This window comes from Musa acuminata, chromosome BXJ1-6 (genome assembly GCF_036884655.1).
Source record: "Musa acuminata AAA Group cultivar baxijiao chromosome BXJ1-6, Cavendish_Baxijiao_AAA, whole genome shotgun sequence".
Taxonomy (NCBI): domain Eukaryota; kingdom Viridiplantae; phylum Streptophyta; class Magnoliopsida; order Zingiberales; family Musaceae; genus Musa; species Musa acuminata.
In genome coordinates this window covers 35,436,347-35,461,897 of record NC_088332.1, presented here as the reverse complement: position 1 = coordinate 35,461,897, position 25,551 = coordinate 35,436,347, and the positions used below count along the sequence as shown (strand labels likewise).

Here is a 25,551-nt window from a genome sequence, read left to right as displayed (position 1 = left end):
GCGAGGAAGCGACGATGAGTCCAGAGGGACTTCCGTGATAGTCATTGATCCCTTGCTCTCATTGAGGGAGAGCGCTTGGTCGTGAAAGGGGCCGAGGAGGTGGAGCATGCAGAGGGAAACTTCGAGTACCGAGACAAGGCTGAAGGGCAGAGGCCAAGGAACTTCGTAAGACCGGTGTCAATGAGCTTCTCATTAAGATAGTCGAAAGTGAAGGACTTCGAGTCATGCAATAGTGCACGACCAAGGAACGAAGCAAGCAGTACGCGGTGCTGTACCTTTGCTACTCAGTAGAGTAGGCGGCAGGGTTAATGGAGAAGACGGTACAATCCTAGAGGTGACCAAATCTATTAGAGAATTACTCCAAGTTGGGGTGAAAACTTCTTGTAATCCAGAAGTTCGATGGCATTGAGAAGGTGAATCACAGTAACTAACTCAACGCAAGGAGTGTAAACACTTAAAGTGCTTCAAAAGTGTGAGCAAAGAGCAGGCGAAGGCCAGTAACCAGCTCGATGCATGGAGTACAACCTCTAGGAGGCGGGCGAAGTCAAGTAACTTTTGCCTTCTCAACCCTTAAGAGAATGGGCGAAACTGAGTACCCTAATTCTCTTATCTATCCAGCAGAGGAGCTCTGCACAGGTTCAAAGACCCTTCGAAGATATTAGAAGACAATAGTTGTTAAATCCTCACCATTGGTGATCAGTGCTACTGAGAGTAGAGTATCCGCCTCATTTCCCAATAGAATGCCAATCGAAAGCGGAAGTGATGCGAATCTACTTAGAAGTGACAACTAAGTGAAAGAAGAATCGATGAGCAAATTTTGTGGAGGAAGGACAAAAAACTTTGAAAGTTTGCGAGGCGATGCTCATTAAAGCTCCAACAAGCATCCACCCAGTTCAAGCAGCATGAGGCATCTGAGAGACTAGCGCATAGTAAGGATGGTCTTTTCCTTCATCTGGAGGATCCGCAGGAATCAACAAGGATCTGCACAACTCAGCCAACCCCACACCAGAGTCAGAGTCATTGGTGAGTTGAAGCAGCATGGCGGATCAAAGGTTCGACTACTCAAAAATAGCAGCGGAGAAAAGCTGGGAGCCAAGAGGCACATTGCAGCTGGAGCTGAAGATTGAAGACTTAGCAAAGGCGAGGAGTTGCAGTGTTCACAAAGGCTTTGACGAGGACGTCGAAGGAATAAGTGGGGGAGAATGTCACGGACAAGCTTCGAAACAGGATGTTTGATGTAATGCTTATGTATGTCCATGTCTTTTGGTATATTCATGCTTTGCACAGCATGTAGAGGGACGACCGAAGGCTTAATAGTCCCATTTTAGTTGGGTTTGGTGGCAGCTTTAGGCTTGTAAATAAAGGTTGTGTCATGTGGACACTTGCGAGAGATTTTCGGTCTGTAGGGGACCATTTTGACCCTTTGTTGTGCAACTGTTTAGAGCTTGTAAAGTCTGTTTGTAATTTGCATTGTCTATGAAGTGTTTCCTGGAATGTTTGCTTGTGGATCCCGAGTGAGGCATTTTCTCTAACCCGTTTTCTCTTTTATGGGTCCTAAGGGACCATGGAAGGCTTTGGGAGGCTGACCTTTGCGGATGGACACGCAAGGGTGCCGCACGACTTAGGCAAAACCAGCTAAGTCTGTGACAATACTATAGTAACATTAGGATTCTTTTGTCAAAGTTTAAAGTTCTGGCCCGTTAGTAGTTTCATTAAAAAAGAAAGAAAAAGTCTGCATGTTCCTTAGAACAATCCTGACATACTTCAATTTATAAGACGTGGCTGATTTTGCCATATTTTTCCTTTTTCCTGTATCTTTCTTTCTTCAAGAATGCATCTATAAGTTGAATCCTGTGAGTCCTTTCTTTAAGAATCTTATTTCGAGAGTCAAGGGAAAGATTCAGAATTGGATACTTGCTGATGAAAGCATGAGTTTTCTTTATGTCATTAATGGGTATTACTTTTTCCTCCTATCTATTGATTTATCCTACTTTTGACGCATTTCTTCCATCTGTGGGCTATTTCAACAATCTTTTTTCCCTTATTTTATTAGTTTGTCATCTTCTATCTTAAAACCTAAAAAAATCATTGAATATGATCATTACATATTGAGATGATACAACCAAGGTATGCAGTTTCAAATAATATCGCCTGGTACGGGCAGTACATACCGGTCCGTCAACTGACCGTTACACAGATCGCCCGTTACCAGATGGTATATATATATATATATATATATATATTTAAGGCGATGTTGCTCGGAGAAGGAAAAAAAAAATATATTTTAATATATATATATTTTTGGCGATGCAACATCGCCTTTTATAAATATATTTTTTATATAAAAAATATTTTATACATATAAAAAATATTTTTTAAAAAATTTATATATAAAAATGAGGCGATGTCGCCTCGGCAACTTCCCCCCGCCTAGGGAGAAGAGAGAGGCGACGTCGTTGAATTATATATATATATATATATATATTTAAGGCGATGTTGCTCGGAGAAGGAAAAAAAAATATTTTAATATATATATATATATTTTTGGCGATGTTGCTGAAAAAGGTGATGCAACGTCGCCTTTTATAAATATATTTTATATATAAAAAATATTTTTTAAAAAATTTATATATAAAAATGAGGCGATGTCGCCTCGGCAACTTCGCCCCGCCTGGGGAGAAGAAAGAGGCGACGTCGTTGAATTATATATATATATATATATATATATATATATATATATATATATATACACCGAGCGGTATATCGAATGGTATATCGCTCGGTATACTGTATCGTACCGTACCGAGCGAATATCGAAACGTTGGTACGGTACGATCTTTCAAACCTTGGATACAACACAGTATGCCTTGAATTATTCACTATTTTACTCATATATCTATGTTTTGTAACTCGTAAAGAAGAGAATAGAAAAAGAAGGGAAAATTTGATGGGATGGGATGGATGTTATGGAAGGTGATGCTTGTTACTATCTAGTATCTATGTGGGTACTTTATATATATATTTATATACATATATATATACATGTATACATACATGTATATATATGTATATATACATGCATACATACATGTATGTATGCATGTATATATAAGTATATATACATGCATGTATACATGTATGTATACATATATACATATATATGTATACATACATGTATATATACATACATATATTATGTATACATACATATATATACATACATATATATGTATACATACATATATATATATATATACATATATATACATACATATATATGTATACATATATATGTATACATATACATACATACATATATATATACATATATATATACATATATATATGTCTCAGAAATCTAATAAATAATATAGGCTCTTGCTATACTTGCTTAAACTTTGAGGTTCTGAGATCCATTTCTGTCTCCACATGTTTAGAGATAGTTCAGATCGTGCATCATTTTGTACTATTTTATTGTTGTGCTCATTTTTGTTGATGTTTAATGAGAAATAAGCTCACATGCGAAAAGTTGACTTAACAGGAAATAACTCGACAGAAAAAAGAACAAAATGGATAAAATGTCCTTTACAATCACAAACGCAGATAATATATTTCATTGTGATTCATATACTTCACATTGTGATTCATACACTTTTCATTGTACTTTACAATCACAAATGCACACAATAATGTATGGCTTTGCAACTTTTCTCTCTGTTCTGGAAGATCATAAAATCCCTAATAGGATAGTTTAGGAGTTATTGAAAACTTTGTACAGTTGCTTGTATATGTCCCTTTTCTCCTTATGCTACAACATAAGTGTATCACTTATTATCCCAGGGTATGCTCATTGTGATTCATATACTAATTACTATTGTCCAATGTCGAGTATAGTGATTTTTGTTATGAAGTTTTAATTTTATTATACTCTGCTCTTTTACCAAATAGAAAATGTTAATGTTTTGTAATAGTTTGATGCTATAAAATGATGGTACCACACTATCACTTACTGCAAATTTTAATGTTCTTTTTCTCAACTAGAAAAATTTAACGTTTGTAATAGTTAATATTTGCAAATTAGTTACTGTCTCAACTTATTTGTTGCTGTTTGATGGTGCACTCAATATTTTCTTTCTTGCACTCATTTCTGTTAAATCACTCAGTTCTTCATTTTTGCTCAATTTCTAGTGCCAATGGCATCACTTATCGGGAGTGGGCACCTGGAGCAAAGGTTGGTAAATATTTAAAAGTATCTATCTTCTAGTTTTATGCCTTGCTACCTTGCCGCCCTGATATAATCATGAATTGACAACTTGCTTTCTTGGGTTTGTTAGTTAAACTCTTTGATGCTTGGTGTATATGTTTATGCCTAACACTGGATGCTTGTGAAGATTTTTCATGATGCAGTAGCAACATAACATGCCAGACCTTATATTTAGGTTGAATTATTCTAGGAAAGTGTTCAGCTAGCTTTCTCCAGTTAAATTTAAGAATTTTCTGCTAAACCATACTTTTAGCAGTTAAAATGAATAAACAGAGCTTGCTTGGCAGGTTGCTAGCATTCTGTTTCACCATTCACTACATGTGTAATAACTTTGAGGTTTATGTAATGTACATAAGAACTTAATTACTTAGTTAAGGAGTGACTGTAAAGAACGGAGTTTATCTTAAAATACTTTCTATGTCCACATTGTGTTTGTCTTGGATACTGATGCTTATCAAACACTTACTTGGTGTGTTGGGTAGTTCAAAAATATTAGGCCAGTTGTGCCATCTCATTTCTTTGTATTACTGTCTGTGTTGGACACTTGGATCAAATACTTGATTTCAAGTCATAAAATATTGGCAATCTATAAACAATATGGCTTTTGACTTTATAATCTTTTATAAGTGTTTCAAATGCTTTTGTAAATATTGGATACTTAAATAAATGATCTTATTGTTTCTTCTAGATCATAGATTGTCAATATTGTACAATTACAATTTTCTATAAAAATATACATCTATTATTTGTCATGTGTATTTTACTTTCTACTTTAATAAGATTTGCTTTTTTTGCATGTCAGTACTGTATCCTGTTTATGCCATGTTTTATGTCCACGTTTCATATGGATCAGCCAATTCTAAATTATGAATTTCTTCACTTTAGCTTTTGTTACATTCTCTGTATACCTTTTCTAAATCCTTCGGTGTTGAGTTTCAGTGGGCGACCCTCATAGGAGATTTTAACAATTGGAACCCCAATGCAGATGTGATGACTCGGGTATGGCGATTTGCCACCAAATTTATTTCATTTCAGGATTATGATATCTTTTTTTGTAAATTGAGTAATAAAGTTGCATAATCTTATATCATGTGCTTTGCAGTATTCTGGCTCAATTTTTTGTCTTTAAAGCTAAATTTTTTGTTGTCAGTAAAAATTTATCTTAAAGAGCCGATGAGTGAAATTTTTTTCACCTTCTTTATGACATAGTTCTTTTTCATGGTATCTATACTGGTTATGGAAATACTGAAGCTAGCTAAACCATACTGGAGGGCTTACTGTTAAAATTTATGCTGATTTGTTTAGTATCTCTTCTGTTCAAAGTTATAGAAATGAAGCTTTTAAGTTCTTTCTCACTAACCATCATTTGAATTGTATGTATATTTCATATACATGGTTATTTTAAGGTGTTATCTTGCAAAATTCATGTCCGGCTTTTGTTCGCATATGGGCTTCATATGTTAGGTATTGTTTGCTGACATTTATTGATTCATCATGTTCAGAAGGAGTATGGCGTTTGGGAGGTCTTTCTACCTAATAATGCAGATGGCTCACCACCTATTCCTCATGGCTCACGTGTAAAGGTTTGTTATTTCTATAGTTGGCTGCTCTTATAAACTGATAAAGTGATAAGTACTCATAATAGTTTTTGCTTGTTTGCAATAACTAGTATCATATGTAAATGTTTGTTCCCTTGGATCTTGGTTGGATTCTTGGATGTATCTACAAGTACATGTTCTATATTCTCCTCTTTGCTTTCTTGCAACAATTGGTACCACATTATTCATGTCCGTGCATGTTTCATGTACCATGCTGAGAATGTGGAAAGATGTCAATTGTGAACAAGTGACTCATCCATGACTGGCACATAACACTATACAAGCTCAAGCCATGGCATGCCAACCATACTACTGCTTGATGATCTGCATGCCACCATGGATTGATGTGGAAACCTATGACAAAGATCTACATGCTACTTTCCATGGTTGTGGTCTATCTCTGCCTTGGCATGATAAGTACCAGCCAAATATGTGTGGCATGTTGTTTTCATGTGTCCCTCGATCCTGGGCTGGTGGCATTTTGTTTCATGCATCTTTATCAGCCTTGACCAGTGGCATGTCCTTTTTGTATCATTATCAACCGATGCAGTAGGTATTTGTATGTCCAACATTGTATGCTATTGTAGATTATGAGTGGAAAATCAATATGCATTTGCATTTTCTTGTTAGCTTTATTGGTTATATTCTTATGCTGTTGTTGAATAAAATACCTGTGTTTCTAAAGTAGATCTTTACTGTTAGAAGCAAGCTTACAGTACCGCCTAGAACAGTTCCATACAAGCTGTGTTTACAGGCAGGATACCCTACACAGAAGACCAAGTAAACCGGGCAGTACGCCTAATACCACACCTATACTGGCTGGTACAGGGCCCGTACCACTCGATACACCTGTTATAGGGCTGGTACTGCTTGGTCTAGGGTGGTACAAGCTCTGTGCCAGGCAATTTTTGTACCTTGTCAGTTTTCTAATTTTTTAGACTCAGTATGTACTGGTACCAGTCTGAACCCTCACCAATGTAGTACCAATATGCGAAATTGTGAGCCTTTGTTACAACTTGGAAGAATGTCAAACATAAGGATGCAAAGCAAAATTCCTTTCCATAGTGTTTGATTATGATGTAGTTGTGTTATAATTATCTTTAGCTCATGTAATCCACAAAACTTTAGCTTTGGGCTGTATGTAAACTAGTGTATAAAATATAAATTGACCAATTGGAAGTTGTGAGTTAGGTGCCTCACGAGGTCTTACTAATCTTTGTTTAACTCTAGTGCAATTTAAGCACAGTGACTCCTTATGATGCCAATATTTCCAGTATGTAATCTTAAGTAGCTAACAAAATATTTGTAACATTATAATTCTTAAGACATATTCAGATAACCAGGTACTAGGTCATATAGTTTTTGTTTGTGTTATTTCAAATACAATAACTCCTTATAATGTCACAGTTACTAATATGTAACTATAAATAATCAACTAACATTTTAATATTATTAAAAAAGCTATGTACTTTCTGAATAGTGGGGGACTTCGGGTTGATGCAGGAGTACTCAACCAAGGAACAAAGTAGGTAATTCGTGGTGCTGCATCTTTTTTACTTAAAGAAATATGTGGCAGAAATGATGAAGAAGATGATACAATCGCAAAGGCGACCAAAACTATTAAAGACTTGTTCTAAATCGGGGCAAAATGTTGCTCTTTTCGAGCAAAACTTTTTGCATTATAGAAGTTCGATGGCAATGAGAAGGCAAATCGCAGTAGCTAACTCAACGTAAGAAGTGCAAATACTTCGGGTGCTTCAGAAGTGTGAGCAAAGAGCAGACGAAGGTTAGTAACTAGCTCGATGTATGGAGTACAATCTTTGAGGAGGCTAGCGAAGTCGAGTAACCTTTGCCTTCTCAACTCTTAAGAGAATGAGCGAAACTGAGTATCCTAGTTTTCTTATTTATCTAGTAGAGGAGCTTTGCACAGGTTCAAAGACCTTTCGAAGAAACTTAGTGGAAGACAACGGTTGTTAAATTCTCACTAATGGTGATCGGTTCTACTAAGAGTGGATTGTCCACTTTTTTCCCAACAAAATATCAATCGAAAGCGGAAGTGATGCAAACCTACTTGGAGGTGACAACTAAGTGAAAGATGAATCAATGATAAATTTTATAGAGGAAAGACTTTAAAAACTTTAAAGTCTGTGAGGCAATGTTTGTTAAAGCTCTAATAGACATCCACTCAGTTTAAGCGGCACGAGACATTTGAGAAACTGACACATAAAAAGGAAGGTCCTTACTTTCATCTAAAGGATCCGCAGGAACTAACAAAGATCAGCACAACTCGATCGACCCCACACCAGAGTTAGAGTTATTGGCGAGTTGAAGTAGCGTGGCGAATCAAAGTTCAATTACTTAACAACAATGGCGGAGAGCAATTGGGAGCTAAGAGGCGTGTTGCAATTGGAGCAAAAAATTGAAGATTCAACAAAGGCGAGGAGATACAGTGTTTGTAAAAGCTTCGACGAGGATGTCGAAGGAATAAGTATGAGAGAATATATGGACAAACTTGTAAATGAGGTATTCAATGTAATGCTCGTGTATGTCCATATCTTTTGGTTTTGTTCATGCTTTACACAACATGTAAAGGGCTTACAGTAGGTTTAACAACCCTATTTTTGTTAGCTTTTGTGGCCATTTCAGATTTGTAAACTCAGGTTGTGTGCAATCGTCATGCAAAGGCAAAATTGCCCAGAAATAGGCTATCCAGGTAGCAATTTTGGAGATTTTCTAGCTTTGTAGAATGGTGTGGAGTGTCAGCCAGCACTGCACCTAGGAGCTACTCCGGTGGTATATGACTAGATGGGCCTTTGTGGTAGTGTTTAGGGTTGGTACATTGTCTTGTTTTGCAGTAGTGTCATATGAGTACTTGTGGGGATTTTTGGTCGCGGCGAACCACCTTGAATTGTTTAAAGCTTACGAAGTCTATGTTTATAATTTGCATTGTCTATAAAGTATTTGCTAAACTTGCTGCTTGTGGGATCCCGAGTTAAAACGCTTTCTCTAACCGATCTTCTCTTTTGTACATCTTTAAGGGACCATAAGAGGTTTCGGGGAGCTAATCCTTTACGGACGGACACACAAAGATGTTACACGACTTAAGCAAAACCAGCTAGGTTCATGACATTAGGGACATTTTAATCAAAGACATCTGTTACTCAGATTTAATTATTGGCAATTATAGGTTGACTAACAAACTACTTGGAATCCACTTGAAAAGTCATCTTAATTTTTTTAACTAAGAAATATAATTAAACATGTTAATGATACATCATGGGCGTCATTTTACCCTATAGCTTTTGTCCTGGCCATGTTTTTCATTGTATTAAGAATGAAGGATTAAATTCCATGGGTTAAATTTTTTTTTGCCCCACTTAGGACAAACTGACAAAGTACTTTTTAACATGGTTCGCATTATTGGTCCGTTCCGGTGTACTGACTAGCTATCGGTACAGTACATACCAAGCTGTACCAAGCCATACTGAGCATATTGACACATAGTATATATAGGCGTACTCAATGTCTGCAATACCGGACTGTACCGCCCGGTACGGGCGGTACGTACCGTTCCGACAGGTTGTCGGTACGTGGATCGCCTGTTACCGGTCCGAGTGTACTGTAGCACTGTAGCAGTGCACTGTACTCGGCACACCTGGGTGTACCGCTCGGTACACCTGGGTGTACCGCTCGGTATATCGTACCGTACCGGTACCGAGCCCAGGTCGAAACACCGGTACGGTACGGTATTGCGAACCTTGGGCATACTAATGTACCACTCGTACCAATCCCTTGTCAGACCGGTACGTATCGCCCATATCGAGTGGTATACTTCGGTATGACAAACCTTGCTTTCTAAGGTATTACTGACAATTGTAGTTGCTGTGCACCATAAATTTTTGTTAGATGATTATGTTTAGAGACCTTGAAACCAAGGTTTGTCGTATCGATGCATACCGTTCCAAGCAAGGCTCGATACACCAGTACGGACCGAAATTACAATCCTTGCATGAAACACAGATCTCCAGGGTGCAAATGTTATTACAGTTAACTAATTAGTTCTTTGATTTTCTCAGTAAATCTTCCTCTGCTACATAGCTACCTTTGAATTTTCAGTTGTGATTTATACCATCCACTCTGGTTGTAGCACCAAAACATTTGCTAATCGGAAACTGGAAATCAGTAGCTGAACTCAAATAGATCAACAATATGAAATATTTATGATTTGTTCTCTAACTTTTCATCATTAAAGTTTTAAACACGACTTGGTCTTAAGCTAGGATATCAAAGTTGTTAAAAATTAATTGTGAACCATATTAGCAGTTTAGCACTATTATTAAGAAAAAGCAAGTTTTTTTTCTCTCTAGCTTTTAGTTTTTCAGGAAGTACAAAACATGACCATGTGAGTTCATGCTTGAGATTCCATGTTTCTACTCGAACTAGCATCCTTAGCTGTCCTTTTAATTTCAAGTACTGGAATGCCTGTAGGAGATGCATTTTGTTCATTCTTTATGTGCTTGCTAATGCTAATCACGTTTGTATGTTGAGCTGTTCATTATCAAAATATGTGAAGCACAAGTGCAAAGCATAGTAGCATACTAATTTTTTGCTTCATATATGGGACAATGGTTATACAATGATCTTGTTGGTTATTAAATGCTAAAAATACATGATAGATACGCATGGATACTCCATCCGGCATCAAAGATTCCATTCCTGCCTGGATCAAATTTTCTGTACAAGCCCCAGGTGAAATACCATACAATGGAATATACTATGATCCACCTGAAGAGGTACAGATGCTATTTCTGCTATTCCTTATCATTGTCATTTTAATATTACTGGTATGATTCTTTTAATTACTTCTAGTGACACTAGTGCAATTGCTTCCTTATTGCTTATATTTCCATATGAGCTCTGGTTGGATAGAGGTCTTTTGTGCAGCACTGCAGCTATTTATTTCCTAAAACATTTTAAATGCATCTACAGGAAAAGTATGTCTTCCAACATGCTCAACCAAAAGCTCCAAAATCATTGCGCATTTATGAGTCACATGTTGGAATGAGTAGTCCGGTATGATTTCACCCTCTTATTGATAATGGTGACTTTTGTACTGGTTTTTTTCATTTACCTTAGTGACCTATAGGATGCAGTTTCAAGTTGCATATTGCCTCTTCTTGCTGATGTATAGAAGTGCATGATATACAGTCTAAGAATCCTTTCTTTTTAGACTGAAAATAATAATGATCTGCAAATTCAGTATTTGTATACCCTTTGTTATTTTTTGTAAGTATGATGTTTCTATAATTAGTTATCTTCACCTTTTTAGTGATATCTCATTTTGTCTCTATTAAATATTAAGTTCTTGCCCATAGTGGTCTTCACCTCAACTTGTCCTAGTTATTATCAAAACCTCTCATCTCTAGGATTTATGAATTGTCCCAAGCTTATAGAATGATGAGAATGAAAAAAAAAATTCATGCAAGAAATTGACTTGCAAAATAATGATGTGAGTTGCACGAGTCCTGTTCCCCTCTCCATTTTGTCTTCAATCACTGCACATACTCAATGTTGAAGTTTTCATAAAATTATATAGTTTGAAATTTGAATACAGAACTTACTTGGGTTAAAAAAGAGAGAGAAGAAGGATTTGAAATGGTGAGCATGGTAGTTTTCACATTCCAAATGCGATACTCCCTGAATCAAGTGCCCAGGTTCATTCAATTCAGTCGAATTTGAGGTTTTGCTTAAAAGGATTGCTAAAGCATCTTTTCAGTTTAGATTGACTGACTTTTGCTTCTAAAGAATGCAGTACTACAGGAAGCTCTGTCTTTGTTTTTTGTTTCATCACACTTAGATTATTGATTGATATTTTGGAGTGCCAAAGATGATACAGAATATCAATAATGCTACTTTATACCTGTATTATACAAGTATTTGTTTTATTCTGGTCGTAATGGTGGACATTCGTTTAAAGAGGTTAGACAAAACTACTTTCCTTGTAAGAAGGGATTGTAGAATATACTTGGTATTGTTGGGTAGATACTCCAATTGAGTTGATATTTTGTTTTAGTTACAACATGAAAAAAGTTCCACTTCAGTAACTGAATTATGGTCATATGCAGGAGCCAAAGATAAACACATATGCTAGCTTTAGGGATGATGTGCTGCCTCGAATCCAAAGGCTTGGTTATAATGCTGTTCAAATAATGGCCATCCAGGAGCACTCATATTATGGAAGCTTTGGGTAGTATTTTAATCCCTTATTGCTTTCTCTGTCTCCATGTTCCTTATATGATTGCATATATTGCCTTGGAAAAAAAGAAAAGAATATTTTTTTATGTCTTAATGGTTGTAAAAGTTGACATAATGCCATTTGCCTATAAACTAAATTATTTTGGAACTATCATATCTTTTGTTAGTCCATTATTTGTTTATTGGCATCCTATTGGATTTACTTTAACTTGACTATAGATTAAAATATCGTCGTCACTGGTTGATATGAGCTGGTATTTACTGGTCCAACAACCAATTGGGTTGTGGATTGGATGTTTTTGCTTTGTTTGATCCAGTATGAGCTGCATTGACTAGTAAACCTGTTGTACCGGGCTCATGAGGCACAAAGCATCTCTTTTTGTCTTTTCGCTATCATGGACTTAGCTGGTTTTGCCTAAGTCGTGCGGCACTCTTGCGTGTTCGTTTGCAAAGGACAGCCTCCCCGAAACCTCTTATGGTCCCTTAGGATCTACAAAAGAGAAAATAGGTTAGAGAAAATGCCTCACTCGGGATCCACAAGCAATCATTTCAGAAAATACTTCATAGCTAGTGCAAATTACAAACCGACATTACAAGTTCTGACCGGTTGCACAACAAAGGGTCTAAATGGTCCACTACAGATCGAAATCTCCTACAAGTGTCCACATGACACAACATTTATTTACAAGCCTAAAATGGCTACCAAACCCAACTAAATTGGGGCTGTTAAGCTTTCGATCGTCCCTCTACATGCTGTGCAAAGCATGAACAAACCAAAAGATACGGACATACATGAGCATTACAATAAATACCCTGTTTATAGTTTTGTCCGTGACATTTTCCCCTACTTATTCCTTCGACGTCCTCGTCGAAGCCTTTATCGACACTGCAACTCCTCGCCTTTACTAAGTCTTTAATCTTCTTCTCCAGTTGCAATGCGCCTCTTGGCTCCCAACTGCTCTCCGTTGCTGTTGTTGAGTAATCGAACTTTTGATCTGTAATATTGTTTCAAATCACCAATGACTCTGACTTTAGTGTGGGGTTGGCTGAGTTGTGTTGATTCCTACAGATCATTCAGATGAAGGAAAAGACCATTATTCATATGCGCTAGTCTCTCAAATGCCTCATGCTGCTTGAACTGGGTGGATGCTTGTTGGAGCTTAACGAGCATCGTCTCGCAAACTTTTAAAATTTTTGGGTCATTTCTCCATAAAATTTGCTCATCGACTCTTCTTTCACTTAGTTGTCACTTTTAAGTAGGTTCGTATCACTTCCACTTTCGATTGGTATTATGTTGGGAAATGAAGCGGATAATCTACTCTTAGTAGCATTGATCACCATTGGTGAGGATTTGACAACTATTGTCTTCCATTTGGTTTCTTCGAAGGGTCTTTGAACATGTGTAGAGTTCATCTGCTGGATAGATAAGAGGATTGAGGTATTCGGTTTCGCCTATTCTCTTAAGAATTGAGAAGGCGAAGGTTACTTGACTTCGCTTGCCTCCTCGAGGGTTGTACTTCATGTATCGAGCTGGTTACTAGGCTTCGCCCGCTCCTTGCTCACACTTTTGGAGCATCGAGTGTTTGCACTCATTGCATTGAGTTAGCTACTATAATTCACCTTCTCAATGCCATCAAACTTCTGTAATGCAGAAAGTTTTTACCTCAACTTGGAGTAAGTCTTTAATAGTTTTGGTCGCCTATGGAATTATACCGTCTTCTCCATTAACCCTGACGCCTACTCCACTGAGTAGCAAAGGTACAACATCGCGTGCTGCCTACTTCGTTCTTTGGTCGTGCACTCTTGCATGACCCGAAGTCCTTCACTTTCGGCTATCTTGATGAGAAGCTCGTTGACACCGGTCTTACGAAGTTCCTTGGCCTCTGCCCTTCAGTCTTATCTTGGTACTTGGAGTTTGCCTCCGCATTCTCCACCTCCTCTGCCCCTTTCACGACCAAGCGCTCTCCCCCCATGAGAGCAAAGGATCGATGACTTCACGGAATTCCCGCCTCTGTGATACCATAGCGCTGTCATGCCCATGGTCCTACTATCCGTCGCCTTACATCTGCATCCCTTTCTTCATGATCGGTAGATATGTCTCGGTGGCACTCCTCCAAGTCCACCTCCAGTCTAACCGATGCTTGGTTTTGGGTAGCTAAGTCCTTTTGGACTCGTCGTCGCTTCCTCGCTCCTTTCGACCTCTTGCTTCAACATTTGCAGTTTTCCTTAGTCGATGGAAAGATAGGCTACAACTCCCATGTATGGCCTCTGCCATCATGTTGTAGGATTCGCACCGATATTGTTATCCTTAGCTTCCTTGATAGCAACGTTCGCTTACTCGGCCTTGTCCTCTGACTTGTCGAGCTCTCTTAAGCAAATATGAGCTCTGGAGCAGTCTAACTCTCCAGCTGCTTTGATCATACCTCTGCATGATCAAGTCCCTCCCATGGGACTCATTGGTACTTACATTCGAACTTTTCCCTCAGTGGTACACAACCCCCATATACTAATGACCAAGGTTTTCATCCGATGCAAAATTCGATACACGCATGGAAGATCCGCCTCTGCGGTACCATGACTTTCACTCCTTGAATCCATAGCCTTCTTGCCATCGTGTTGTTCACCGAAGTGGAGCTCCTAGTAGCTCCCAATCATACCTCCGTATGATATAGTCTTTTACGGGACTAATTCGTGTGTACCGTATTGCCATGAACTGTTCTACAACAATCCACTGCACCATGTTGCCACCTGGTGATATCTCCATTGCATTCTGATACTTGTGGGATGAACTCGGATTATGATCCGTTCATGTGTGGCTTCTGCCAACACATCATAGGGCCTCTTCCACCTTCGATTGTATTCGTTTCTTTAGCGATCGACCTTCGTCCACCCGCTCTCAGGTCACACCTAGATGAAGTATCGCTCTAGGATAGTCTGTCGCCTAGTCGCTCTCGAAGTCCACCGATTTTGTTGAAATTGGTGCACCATTGTCTGGATCCTGGGCATCTGCCCCTACTAGCATAATCTCTACTGTGCACTGCTCCCTTCATGGCAATTTGAATGGTAACACTATGGCATATTCTTCAAGAGTACCCGCCCTTGTTTCCTCTTGCCTCGTGTCAAGGTCTTCTGAACTCAATTTCGCCTCTGCAAGTTGAGTCACTTTAGTTCCTCCATCAAATGCTTCTTCGAGATAAGGTGCATGTGCCCAGAAGCTCCATTCGTCTTTGGCACTATGCAAGATGAGTCGGCTCCATCAGAATGAAGGACCCATGGAACAACATGATCTCGCTCTTGCCTTTGCAAGAGTTCATGTCCTTGACCTATGTCCAAGGAAAGCTCTGTGCCTCCGCTCCATGTTCCATCTTCTATGTTGGCTCCCTTCATGCGGCTTGGGTACTTTGCCAAGTCATCCAAGTTGTTCCGCTCCTTGTTTTGCATTGAATTGATGGTGGCCCTCGCGCCCACCATTCCACGAGTTAGCCCTTCGTTGAGTCTGATCTCCATATCGACTCTAAATATACCTTCATCTTGTATTGCCTTGGGTCGCTCCCCCACTTGATCTCGCAATGTATTCTCCAATGCATTATCTCAAGTGATATCATGCGACGACTCCTCGTCGCTCGCTCGATCCGTTGATCTTTTGAAATTGTTTTGAGGTACTTCTCCTTAACATGTGCGGTTCGTTGCACATGGTTCTCCCTTTGGAGAGTCGGGACTTATCCCTCCTAGATATTTGTCCCGTTGGAGCAACTTCTCTCTTCGTTTTTTTCTCTCTGAAAGTTTTAGAGCAACTACTCCGCCTTGCTGAACAAATCGTGTATTATTCTGCCTCTCGCAAATGCACTTGCTAGATTGCGACACCACGTCAATATAACCTTCGTTGCACCCTCAAGGCCTAGCAACATGCTGAACTCGCTACACACTTATGCTTCCTACGGACGTATCCTTCTTATGCTGAAGAGAAAGATTCAATGCTCCATGGCACCGAGTTTCGATCGCCTTGGGATGGCCACGAATACTCTATATCGTTCGCATACAGACCTTTGTGTGAGTATCAAATTCTTCGAGTTAGCAATTCCCCTCACCTCTGTGAGCTTTGCACAACTCTTTCGGTCGCTGAACAACCCATTCCACCTTACATGGTTTCATCCTTTATCAAGCGCCTCGCTTGCCTTGAGCACAATTAAGTATGGTTGCCAACGTTGAGCCGTAGCTCAAACTCAGCCATCCCAACCTTTGTGCGTTACGTATTCTTCCCAGCTTGCTTATCCTCGTGGTGCCTCTTGCACGAAGGGTTGGCCATTCCTATGAATGCCAATCTCAGATGCTCGCTCCTCTGAACGACTCATTTTCCCTACATCTCCATGCCTGCTTTCCCCCAAACGATCACGCGTGCTGGCTGCCTTCAACGCAGCCTCACTAGGTTCCCCACGTTTGCATGCCAAGTGTTTCTATGAGTGATTGTCTCACTCTGATACCATCTGTCACGGACTTAGTTGGTTTTGCCTAAGTCGTGCGACACCCTTGCGTGTCCGTCCGCAAAGGTTAGCCTCTCTGAAACCTCTTATGGTCCTTTAGGACCTACAAAAGAGAAAACGGGTTAGAGAAAGCACCTTACTCGGGATCCACAAGCAATCATTTCAGAAAACACTTCATAGCCAGTACAAATTACAAACAGACTTTACAAGCTCTGAACAGTTACACAACAAAGGGTCCAAATGGTTCACTACAAACCGAAATCTCCCACAAGTGTCTATATGACATAATCTTTATTTACAAGCCTAAAATGACCACCAAACCTAATTAAATTAGGGCTGTTAAGCCTTCGACCGTTCCTCTACATACTGTGCAAAGCATGAACAAATCAAAAGACACGGACATACATGCAGATTTAATTAGGTTTCTCCTCCCCACCCCTTTGCACCGATGCCTCTTCCTCCACCATCTCCTCCTTCGCCTCCTCTGTATTGGCATCTTTTATTGCTGGGCCTCCTTTTGTATGTGGGATTATAACACATGCAGATTTGTTTATATCAAGGTATGCAATACCGTACCATACCGGTGCTTCGAGGTTGGCTCGGTACGGTACGGTACCAGCATATCGAGCGGTACACCAGGGCGTACCGAACGGTATACTAGGGTTTACCGAGTGATTTTCTCTTACTATAGCACTATAGCACTGCTATAGTGTATTACTGTAGTATTGTAGCACGGTCCGTCCGGTAGCGAGCGGTCCGCATACCGGTATGCCATCGGACCAGTATGTACCGCCTATACCGGACGGTACCATTCGAAATTGCATACCATAGTTTATATGATGTTAAAATAGGAATCTATAAATGGAAGTGTAAGAAGCCTTGATCGCCCTTCCATTCAATCTTTTTTTCTTGGGAATTATCTTGTTGGAAAAGTGTGAGGTCTTCTTCGCCTTCCCCTCTAATCCATCCTTTTTTGGCTAAAGCATTTGTTTGGTAATCTAGTACTTATGGACATTGTCAAAACTCAAAAGCGTGATGAGTGTTCGATGTGCTATGATTTGAGTAAAACCATAATCACTTGTTGCATTTCTTTTAATCATTAAGGCAGGATGCCCTGTAATGAAATGATGTAAATTTCTACATCTAGCATTCCTGTGCTTGTAGCATCTATTCTTGGTGTTATATTAAAATTTTCAAATTAATTGCATGTATAAATTGTAACCAAGATTCATATATCTTGGTCTTGCTAGCTCATGTGTGGTAATGTGTAGAACATAAATGCCAAAGGGACTATGTGATCCTAGGTACCTTTCATATTGAAGAATAAAATCATAAATAATTCAACAATATTAAAAATATATTACATGATGCATAATTAATATAGACTCGGAAAAGTTAAGAATATGCTAGTATATATATCTCAAACCAAGAAATGTAATGTATTATGAATACAAATATATTTTCATAGCATGCATGAATATTTGTGTTTATACATAATTACATATTAATGTATGGTTGTATATACTCACTTGGTGTTCCAAGCAAGATAGTTAGATGTCCTTAGTCTAACCCGGCATAGTTTATGACCTTAAGGCTTGTATACAGTCTTGGTGATCGCCTGTGGCAACACTGGTATAGAATGCTGCAATCAAGGATTTTAATTTCGAATGATACCGTCCATACCAGGTGGTACATACTAGTCCGACAGCAGACTGGTATGCCGACCACTTGCTACCAGGCAGTACCATCGATTGGGGCCGTTTCCGCCCCGTTACCATCCGAAATCTGTTGGTAATGGTCGATTTCGACTGTCGCTGCCAACTACCGGGCAGTGTTAGTCAATAAAGAAGGAAGAAGAGGGAGAAGAAAAGGGTGAACCTGAAGATCCAACGTCGCTCTCCCTCGATGATCCCGACCCATCGCTGCCCTCCCTTGTCGGATGTCGCAGATCAGATGTCGCCTCCTCGTTTGAGGCGAGTCGCGGGGAGAAGAAGCCGAGGCTTTGCGGGGAGAAGAAATGAGGCGACGTCGCCTCGACGACATCGCCCTTTTTTTAAAACTTTTTTATTATATATACACACACACGCACACACACCGAGTGGTACGTCAAAGCGTACCGTTTGGTATGCTCGTACCATACCGAGCTGAGCTCGATACTTCGTTATGGTATGAAATTGTGAATCTTGGTTGCAATATCCTGTTTTAGGATGTATTAACATGGGTTGATGTCTGGTCATGAATAAAACAGTATATTATCCCCTATGGTTTGGCCTTGTTGATAATCTTTGTGATATATTTGTACATTTTTGTAAAAGGTAAATCTATTTATTAATAAAAGTTCAGAGTAAATTATGGCCATCATTTCAGGGAAAATCTTTGTTTCATTAAAACAAGGTAAAACCACAAACGAACAGTCACAATGAGCAAAAAATAACTACATAGCCTATGCTGAACCATAGATATCCCTTTGACTCAAAATCCTGACCAGAAGAAAAGACAAAAAATTCCATACTTAAAACAAGGTCCTGTCTTTTCTTTTCTCTCATTATGAGTGTATAAGATGTCAATCTTAGATGGTCATTTCAAATTTTCAATAATATTAAGTAAATATTGCCACATATGTGTTGTATATTCTATTTAGACATCTAAAGATTCTTTCTGCTTTAATACATGTAGTTTGCGATAAGCATACAAATGGCATCAAGTGCCATTTTTCTGTAAAAGGAGATGCACTTTTTGCATGGAGATTTATGAAACAAAGTAGATGACATATTGAAATGGTTTATGTGAAGAAGAATATTAATGTAGTTACTGGGCACTATGGGACAGGATGGTGAAGTCTGCAGCTTTAGAGTTTTGAATGACCTTGAACCCTATTTACATGAGAGAGAAGCCTTTTGCTGGTCTCAATTGTGAAATTATTGGAGTAACATGTCATTGGTATCATATTGTAAGTAACAATATGATACATATTTTGTGATTGATGGTGTGTTCCCCTGCCATGCCAAAATATATCTGGTTTTGCCCAATTTTAATTTGAAAGGGATAATAAATCAATATATTATTACTATCTACATTTATATGAATGAAATTAAATTTGAACTTGCCTTGTACCTCTGGTTTGCCTTTTGTAAACATAGCACAGTTCAGTGTGGAGTGGCACAGCTTGGTTCTCTATGGTCATTCAACAGTAGTTGGACTTATTCATATGCTAGGAGATAGTTCTGGGGCCAAGACAATTTGCAGCTTATTAATTACATACCTTTTGATTAAGAGTTCACCTGTTAATGCTGTCTATTAAGATTTTGTTTGGAATTGATTAACATCGCTTGTACCTTAAAAGTTACAACACTTACAAACATTAAATTTTTGCAATAACTAGAGTATCTTTCTGGAACATTTGGTGCCCATTATTCCAAAAAATTAATTTGGCATACTTATTATTTCAAATAGTCATATCCTAATTCTAATTTTCTTTTCTTCCCTTAGTTTCTGAAAAACATGCCTTGACTGTAATACATGTTGCAGGTACCATGTCACAAACTTTTTTGCTCCCAGCAGTCGTTTTGGAACCCCAGATGAGCTCAAGTCCTTGATTGACAGAGCTCATGAGCTTGGTCTTCTTGTTCTCATGGATATTGTTCACAGGTGACCTGTAAATTTTTCTACGGAAGATATTAATATTATTAGATGGCTACTTGTTTGGTACCTTCGAATATGTTCTTTTTTTGGTTATGACTTGCACTTGTGCATCACATTTGATCTCAGTTTTTTATGTTGTTGTGCTTCTGCATTTGTTTTCTTAACTTCCTTAAGGGTTGTACTTTTCTTTATGCTATTGGACTTTTAGAGGCTCAAGATATCCAAAGGCATCTATTTTTATTAATTAACTTTAATTTATTTTTCATATCAAGGTTTTCAATTTTGATGTGTACCATCCGGTACGGGCGATACATATCGGTTCGAGAGGATATATGTATGCGGACCACCCTCTACCGAGCAGTACCAATGTTTTGATCGATACCGAGGTGTACCGGTTAATATGCCTTGGCATGGTAGGTGAATGTATTTTTAAGGTTTTAGGATGTACCGTCGGTATGCCCTAACGTACTAATGGTACATACCGGTATGTACTGTACCGAGTAGATCTCGGTACACCGGTATAGATCGGTATTCAAAACCCTATTTCATATATCATTAAAGTGGTACAACAACGATGGTGATGAAGGTTAAATGTGCCTGTGAGATAGTTGAGGCAAAGGTTAAATGTACAAGTAAACGGAAGGATGTTAAACTCCACATGGAATTTTAGGATTAAAGACATTTCAAAATTCCTTATCCGGCAACTTGTATACTTAGTGATCCATGTATTTGATTCCACAAGAAGCTTGATATGTAGTATGACTTGCAGGCTCCTGCTTAGTAAAAACATGAATATATATTGTGTGAAAATCCCATTATTACAGATTTCATTGCATTAAATAGGCTAATTTTTACAATAGATGCTCTCCAAAAGCAAGTGGTTCTCCATTTTCTTCAATTTTTATTATAGATCCAAGTTGTAGTTATTTTCTTCGCTTGCAATGACATACTATATGCTGTTAGCACCAGTGATAGTTTTTAGGCAATATTATTATGTTATTTTAACCTTAATTATGACAGTGATGGCTTGTAACATTTTGAAAATAGCATAATCAGTGAAATACATAGATTGCTATTTTGTATCATGGTCATCTAATTATCTTTGGAATTTGAGTTTGACATAGCCTTTTCTTTGAGAAGAACCGGTGTTTTCAACAGATTTTATCTAAATCATAAAATTGTATACAGTTGTACAAGAAGAGCCATTTGACTGCAATAAGATGTTGCAGTTCCAAATGTTTGCATAAGCACCCTTAATAGGTTTGTCCCTTTTTGGCTTGGTTTAGCTTGAAGTTCAATCCATGATTGCAGGTTTTGTCATGAATAAGCAGCTTTTTTTGCAGGCATTTCTTGATGGTGATTTTGATTTGACGGTTGCAAGTCTATGTATTTGTTCACTTAAATCAGAATATTTTAGAATCTCCATTATGCTACACTGGAGATGATGTACTTACCATCCTAGTAAACTAGATTCTCAATTAGTCAATTATAGAAATTTGTAGGTCATTCTGTTCAACTGGAGTCATTTTCATATATCACCAAAAAGTTGACGAAGATCATTTGGGAGGTTTGGGGAAGGGGGAAAGAAAAAGTGATTTTTCCTGGTGCTTGAACTTTTATGTTTGCTATGGCATACTTGAGTAGACATAACCATGCATGGCATGCTCCTATAACTATTTTATCCATCTAAAAGAACTATCTGATACTTGGGCAAAAGGTGAACCTAATGTATCTCTAACATGCTCTATAACAAATGTATCTCTAACCATGCATGGCATGTATTTGCAAGTTTTATGTACTTATATTTATAATATTCATGTATATGCCACCGTCAAATTTATGGCATAACATTGTTTTATTGTCCTTGTTATGCATTCATCTTAAGAAACAAACATTCCTTTTAACTTGTTTCATTTTATATCCAGTCATGCGTCAAACAATGTGCTTGATGGACTGAATCAGTTTGATGGTACTGATTCACATTATTTCCATTCTGGCTCACGTGGTCATCATTGGATGTGGGATTCCCGCCTTTTTAACTATGGAAGTTGGGAAGTATGGAACAAACTTCTCAATTTTCGACACTTATTTTGCTTCTTTAAATTGATTACTTTAATATTCTTGCTTCCTTTATTAAGGTTGTAAGATTTCTATTATCCAATGCGAGATGGTGGCTGGAGGAGTACAAGTTTGATGGGTTTAGATTTGATGGTGTGACCTCAATGATGTACACTCATCATGGACTTGCGGTTAGATGATTTTTAATGAATTATGGTTTTCTTGAGCTTTTAACTGAATACGATGCTGATTAATTTTCTTCAATTTGTTGTAATACTGCAACATCTGAAGTAGTGCTAATGATTAAAATTAGAGCATTTTAACATGTGTCCATGCTGCAGAATTCTGAGATTATTGTTTTTCAACTTAGTAAATGTCACAGAAATGACTTAAAAACTAAATCGTTTATCTATTTCCATCTAATACAGGAAATCATTACCTAGGAATTCTCTGTAAACGAATTCACATTAATTGCTAAAATTCTTCTTTTGTGTTGTTGCTTTTGTATTCCCTGTTTATTTCAGGTAGGTTTTACTGGGAGTTACAATGAATACTTTGGATATGCTACTGATATGGATGCAATGGTTTACTTGATGCTGGTAAATGACATGATCCATGGGCTTTATCCAGAGGCTGTTGCTATTGGTGAAGATGTAAGTGGAACTTTGAAGATCCTCGAAACATGTTTTGTTTTTGAATATTAGAAGTCATTGGAAGTGCAAGATGATTGATCTTTCGCCAGTGAATTTTCATAATATCTCTTTGGTTTAAGATATATATTGAAGAAGATCGATTTAGTTTTAGAAATCTGGCATAAACATTGTAGGCACTTCTATTCTTTTACTTTTTTATGTTGATTGGGCTATTATGTGGATGTCCTTAATCATATGTTTTTTGTTTTAGATGATTCAGACATTGTTATTCATGGTTTCTCATCCACATGTTTTACTTATATTAACATCTCATAATGATTGCATAACAAATCGTTTACTTGAATAGGTTAGTGGAATGCCAACTTTCTGCATCCCTGTACAAGATGGTGGTGTCGGATTTGACTATCGCCTTCATATGGCTATTCCAGATAAATGGATTGAGATTATGAAGTAAGTAATTGGAAATTCATATATAAAATCCTTCTGTTGTTGAGAATTTCAGGTTCATGTGTTTACTCTTTGTTGACTATGAGAGATTCATTTCTATGCTTTTATTATGTCCATAATTACCCTATGCTGCTCCTTAGTAAGTTGATAGTGGATTGTTAATAGTTGCTTCCTATGCAGTCCAACCAAAAAATTGATTTATAAAACTGCATAAAAGATCAGATGGCACATTTTACTGTGTTGTCACTATGAAGAATATATTATTATACCTGAATTTTGAACTAAAAATTAGCCATGGTCCACTGACTAAGATACACATTCAAACAGTATGATTTCTCTTGATGAAAGGCATAACACTTATTTGTCTGGTTCAGGTGTACATATTGCATTTTTTTTAGTGTTATGATTAAATATCTTGCACTTAGGCACCTTCTAGTACATTTTATAAACAAATTTGAGCGATGAAATTGACTAATTAATGTTGATGCACGACAGAATGCAAGAATATTTTATTCCATGCTATTATGTTTGTTGTTGGTTTAATTTTACTGTTCTTAGATTTACTATACTTGCACCACCTAGTGACAAATCTCTAATTTCAATCATACTAATATGCTATTTTAAGAAGTTTAGTGGTTCAATAAGCTCCCATAGTCAAACGTCCTATATCATTTTCACTGTTTCTTGTCATGGCCTTTAGCATACAACTTCATATAGATACATCTTTCCTCATACTTGAACTGACAAATTTCAGCCTCCATGACAGACTTATTTTCTTGTGATTAAGTTATTAATAAGCTTAAATTATGTGTTTGAAGACTGAAAGTGAGTTCTTTAATGATTTATTCAGGTTAAAGGATGAAGACTGGAAGATGGGTGATATTGTTCACACTCTCACTAACAGGAGGTGGTTAGAGAAATGTGTGGCTTATGCTGAAAGCCATGACCAAGCTCTTGTTGGTGATAAGACGATTGCATTCTGGTTAATGGACAAGGTTACTATAAAATCACCTCCATCAATATTCCATCCTTTCTGTAATGGAATTTGTATACTGACTTAGCAAGGATTTCTTTTTCTGGCATGTTTTTTCCTATAACTGGAGTTGCATTTAGAAACAAGTGAACATTCACCACTTCAAAAATTTACTTACATGAATGGTCAAACCAAGGTATGCAATACCGTATCATACCGGTGTTTCGAGGTTGGCTCGGTACGATACGGTACCGGTGTATCGAGCGGTACACTAGGGCATACTGAGCGGTACACCTTGATGTACCGAACAATTTTATATATGTTCTTCATTATTGTAGCATTGTAGTACTGTTACAGTATATCACTGTAGCACTGCTACAATATAATATTGTAGCACTGTAGCGGTACGGACGGTCCGCGTACCGGTATGCCGTCGGACCGGTATGTACCGCCCATACCGGGTGGTACCATTCGGTACTGCATACCATGGGTCAAACCAAGAAATTCAATACCAGGTATTGAACCCTTAGTGGTCCAGGCTCAGACCAATACAGGTCCAAGCCATACCAGCGTGCCAACAAACCAATTCCAACAAAAAGACTGAAAATCAGCCAGAAATTTAAATATCCTAATTCAGGGTTCTTTTTCACTCCTTGTCTTTGCATATACAATCAAATCAAACAATGATAAAGTGAATCGAAAGCAGAATTTAAAGAAATGAGTTATCAGTATCTTTTCTCTAAGGTCCCATCAAAGTCAAATCTGTGACATATTTTCCTTTCATTCCTTCATCTAGCCTTCCAAAACTTGAAACCTTGTTTACTTTACAGTCAATTTAAATGCTTCCTCATCTCTCAATTAAAGAGAAAAGAGTGTAGATGTCTAATCATGTGTCCATCAAGCTCTCTATATAATTAGCATCATGGATCTTGTCGGACACATCAACCAACTTGGAAAACTACCCTTCTGTTGTAATAAACAAGAAAGTTGATGATGCTCGCTTTTGTTTGTACATCAATATAACATCATAGAGGTCTCATTACTTCTTAAATGATTTAATCCAATTTCTAATCTCTTAGACCTCATCTAGATAGGTGTCATCTATCTTCCTACAGTTAAGAGGTTGTATGTGGAGACCTGCCTTCTTAATGGATGATATTATGCTCCGATGGTAAGGACC

At 37.9% G+C, this 25,551-nt stretch overlaps 1 protein-coding gene across 1 annotated transcript in view; it reads left to right on the top strand.

Moving 5' to 3' along the window:
* The window catches only part of LOC135676754 (1,4-alpha-glucan-branching enzyme 2-2, chloroplastic/amyloplastic-like), a 47,973-nt gene that overhangs the window by 13,095 nt on the left and 9,327 nt on the right, over positions 1-25,551 (top strand). Inside the window, exons 5-16 of the mRNA XM_065188267.1 lie at positions 4,189-4,231; positions 5,204-5,263; positions 5,767-5,847; positions 10,539-10,655; positions 10,852-10,935; positions 11,988-12,109; positions 20,127-20,246; positions 22,166-22,295; positions 22,379-22,489; positions 22,823-22,951; positions 23,298-23,401; positions 24,249-24,393. Coding sequence (XP_065044339.1) covers positions 4,189-4,231; positions 5,204-5,263; positions 5,767-5,847; positions 10,539-10,655; positions 10,852-10,935; positions 11,988-12,109; positions 20,127-20,246; positions 22,166-22,295; positions 22,379-22,489; positions 22,823-22,951; positions 23,298-23,401; positions 24,249-24,393 — 1,246 coding nt within the window. The remainder of the gene's footprint in view (positions 1-4,188; positions 4,232-5,203; positions 5,264-5,766; positions 5,848-10,538; positions 10,656-10,851; positions 10,936-11,987; positions 12,110-20,126; positions 20,247-22,165; positions 22,296-22,378; positions 22,490-22,822; positions 22,952-23,297; positions 23,402-24,248; positions 24,394-25,551) is intronic.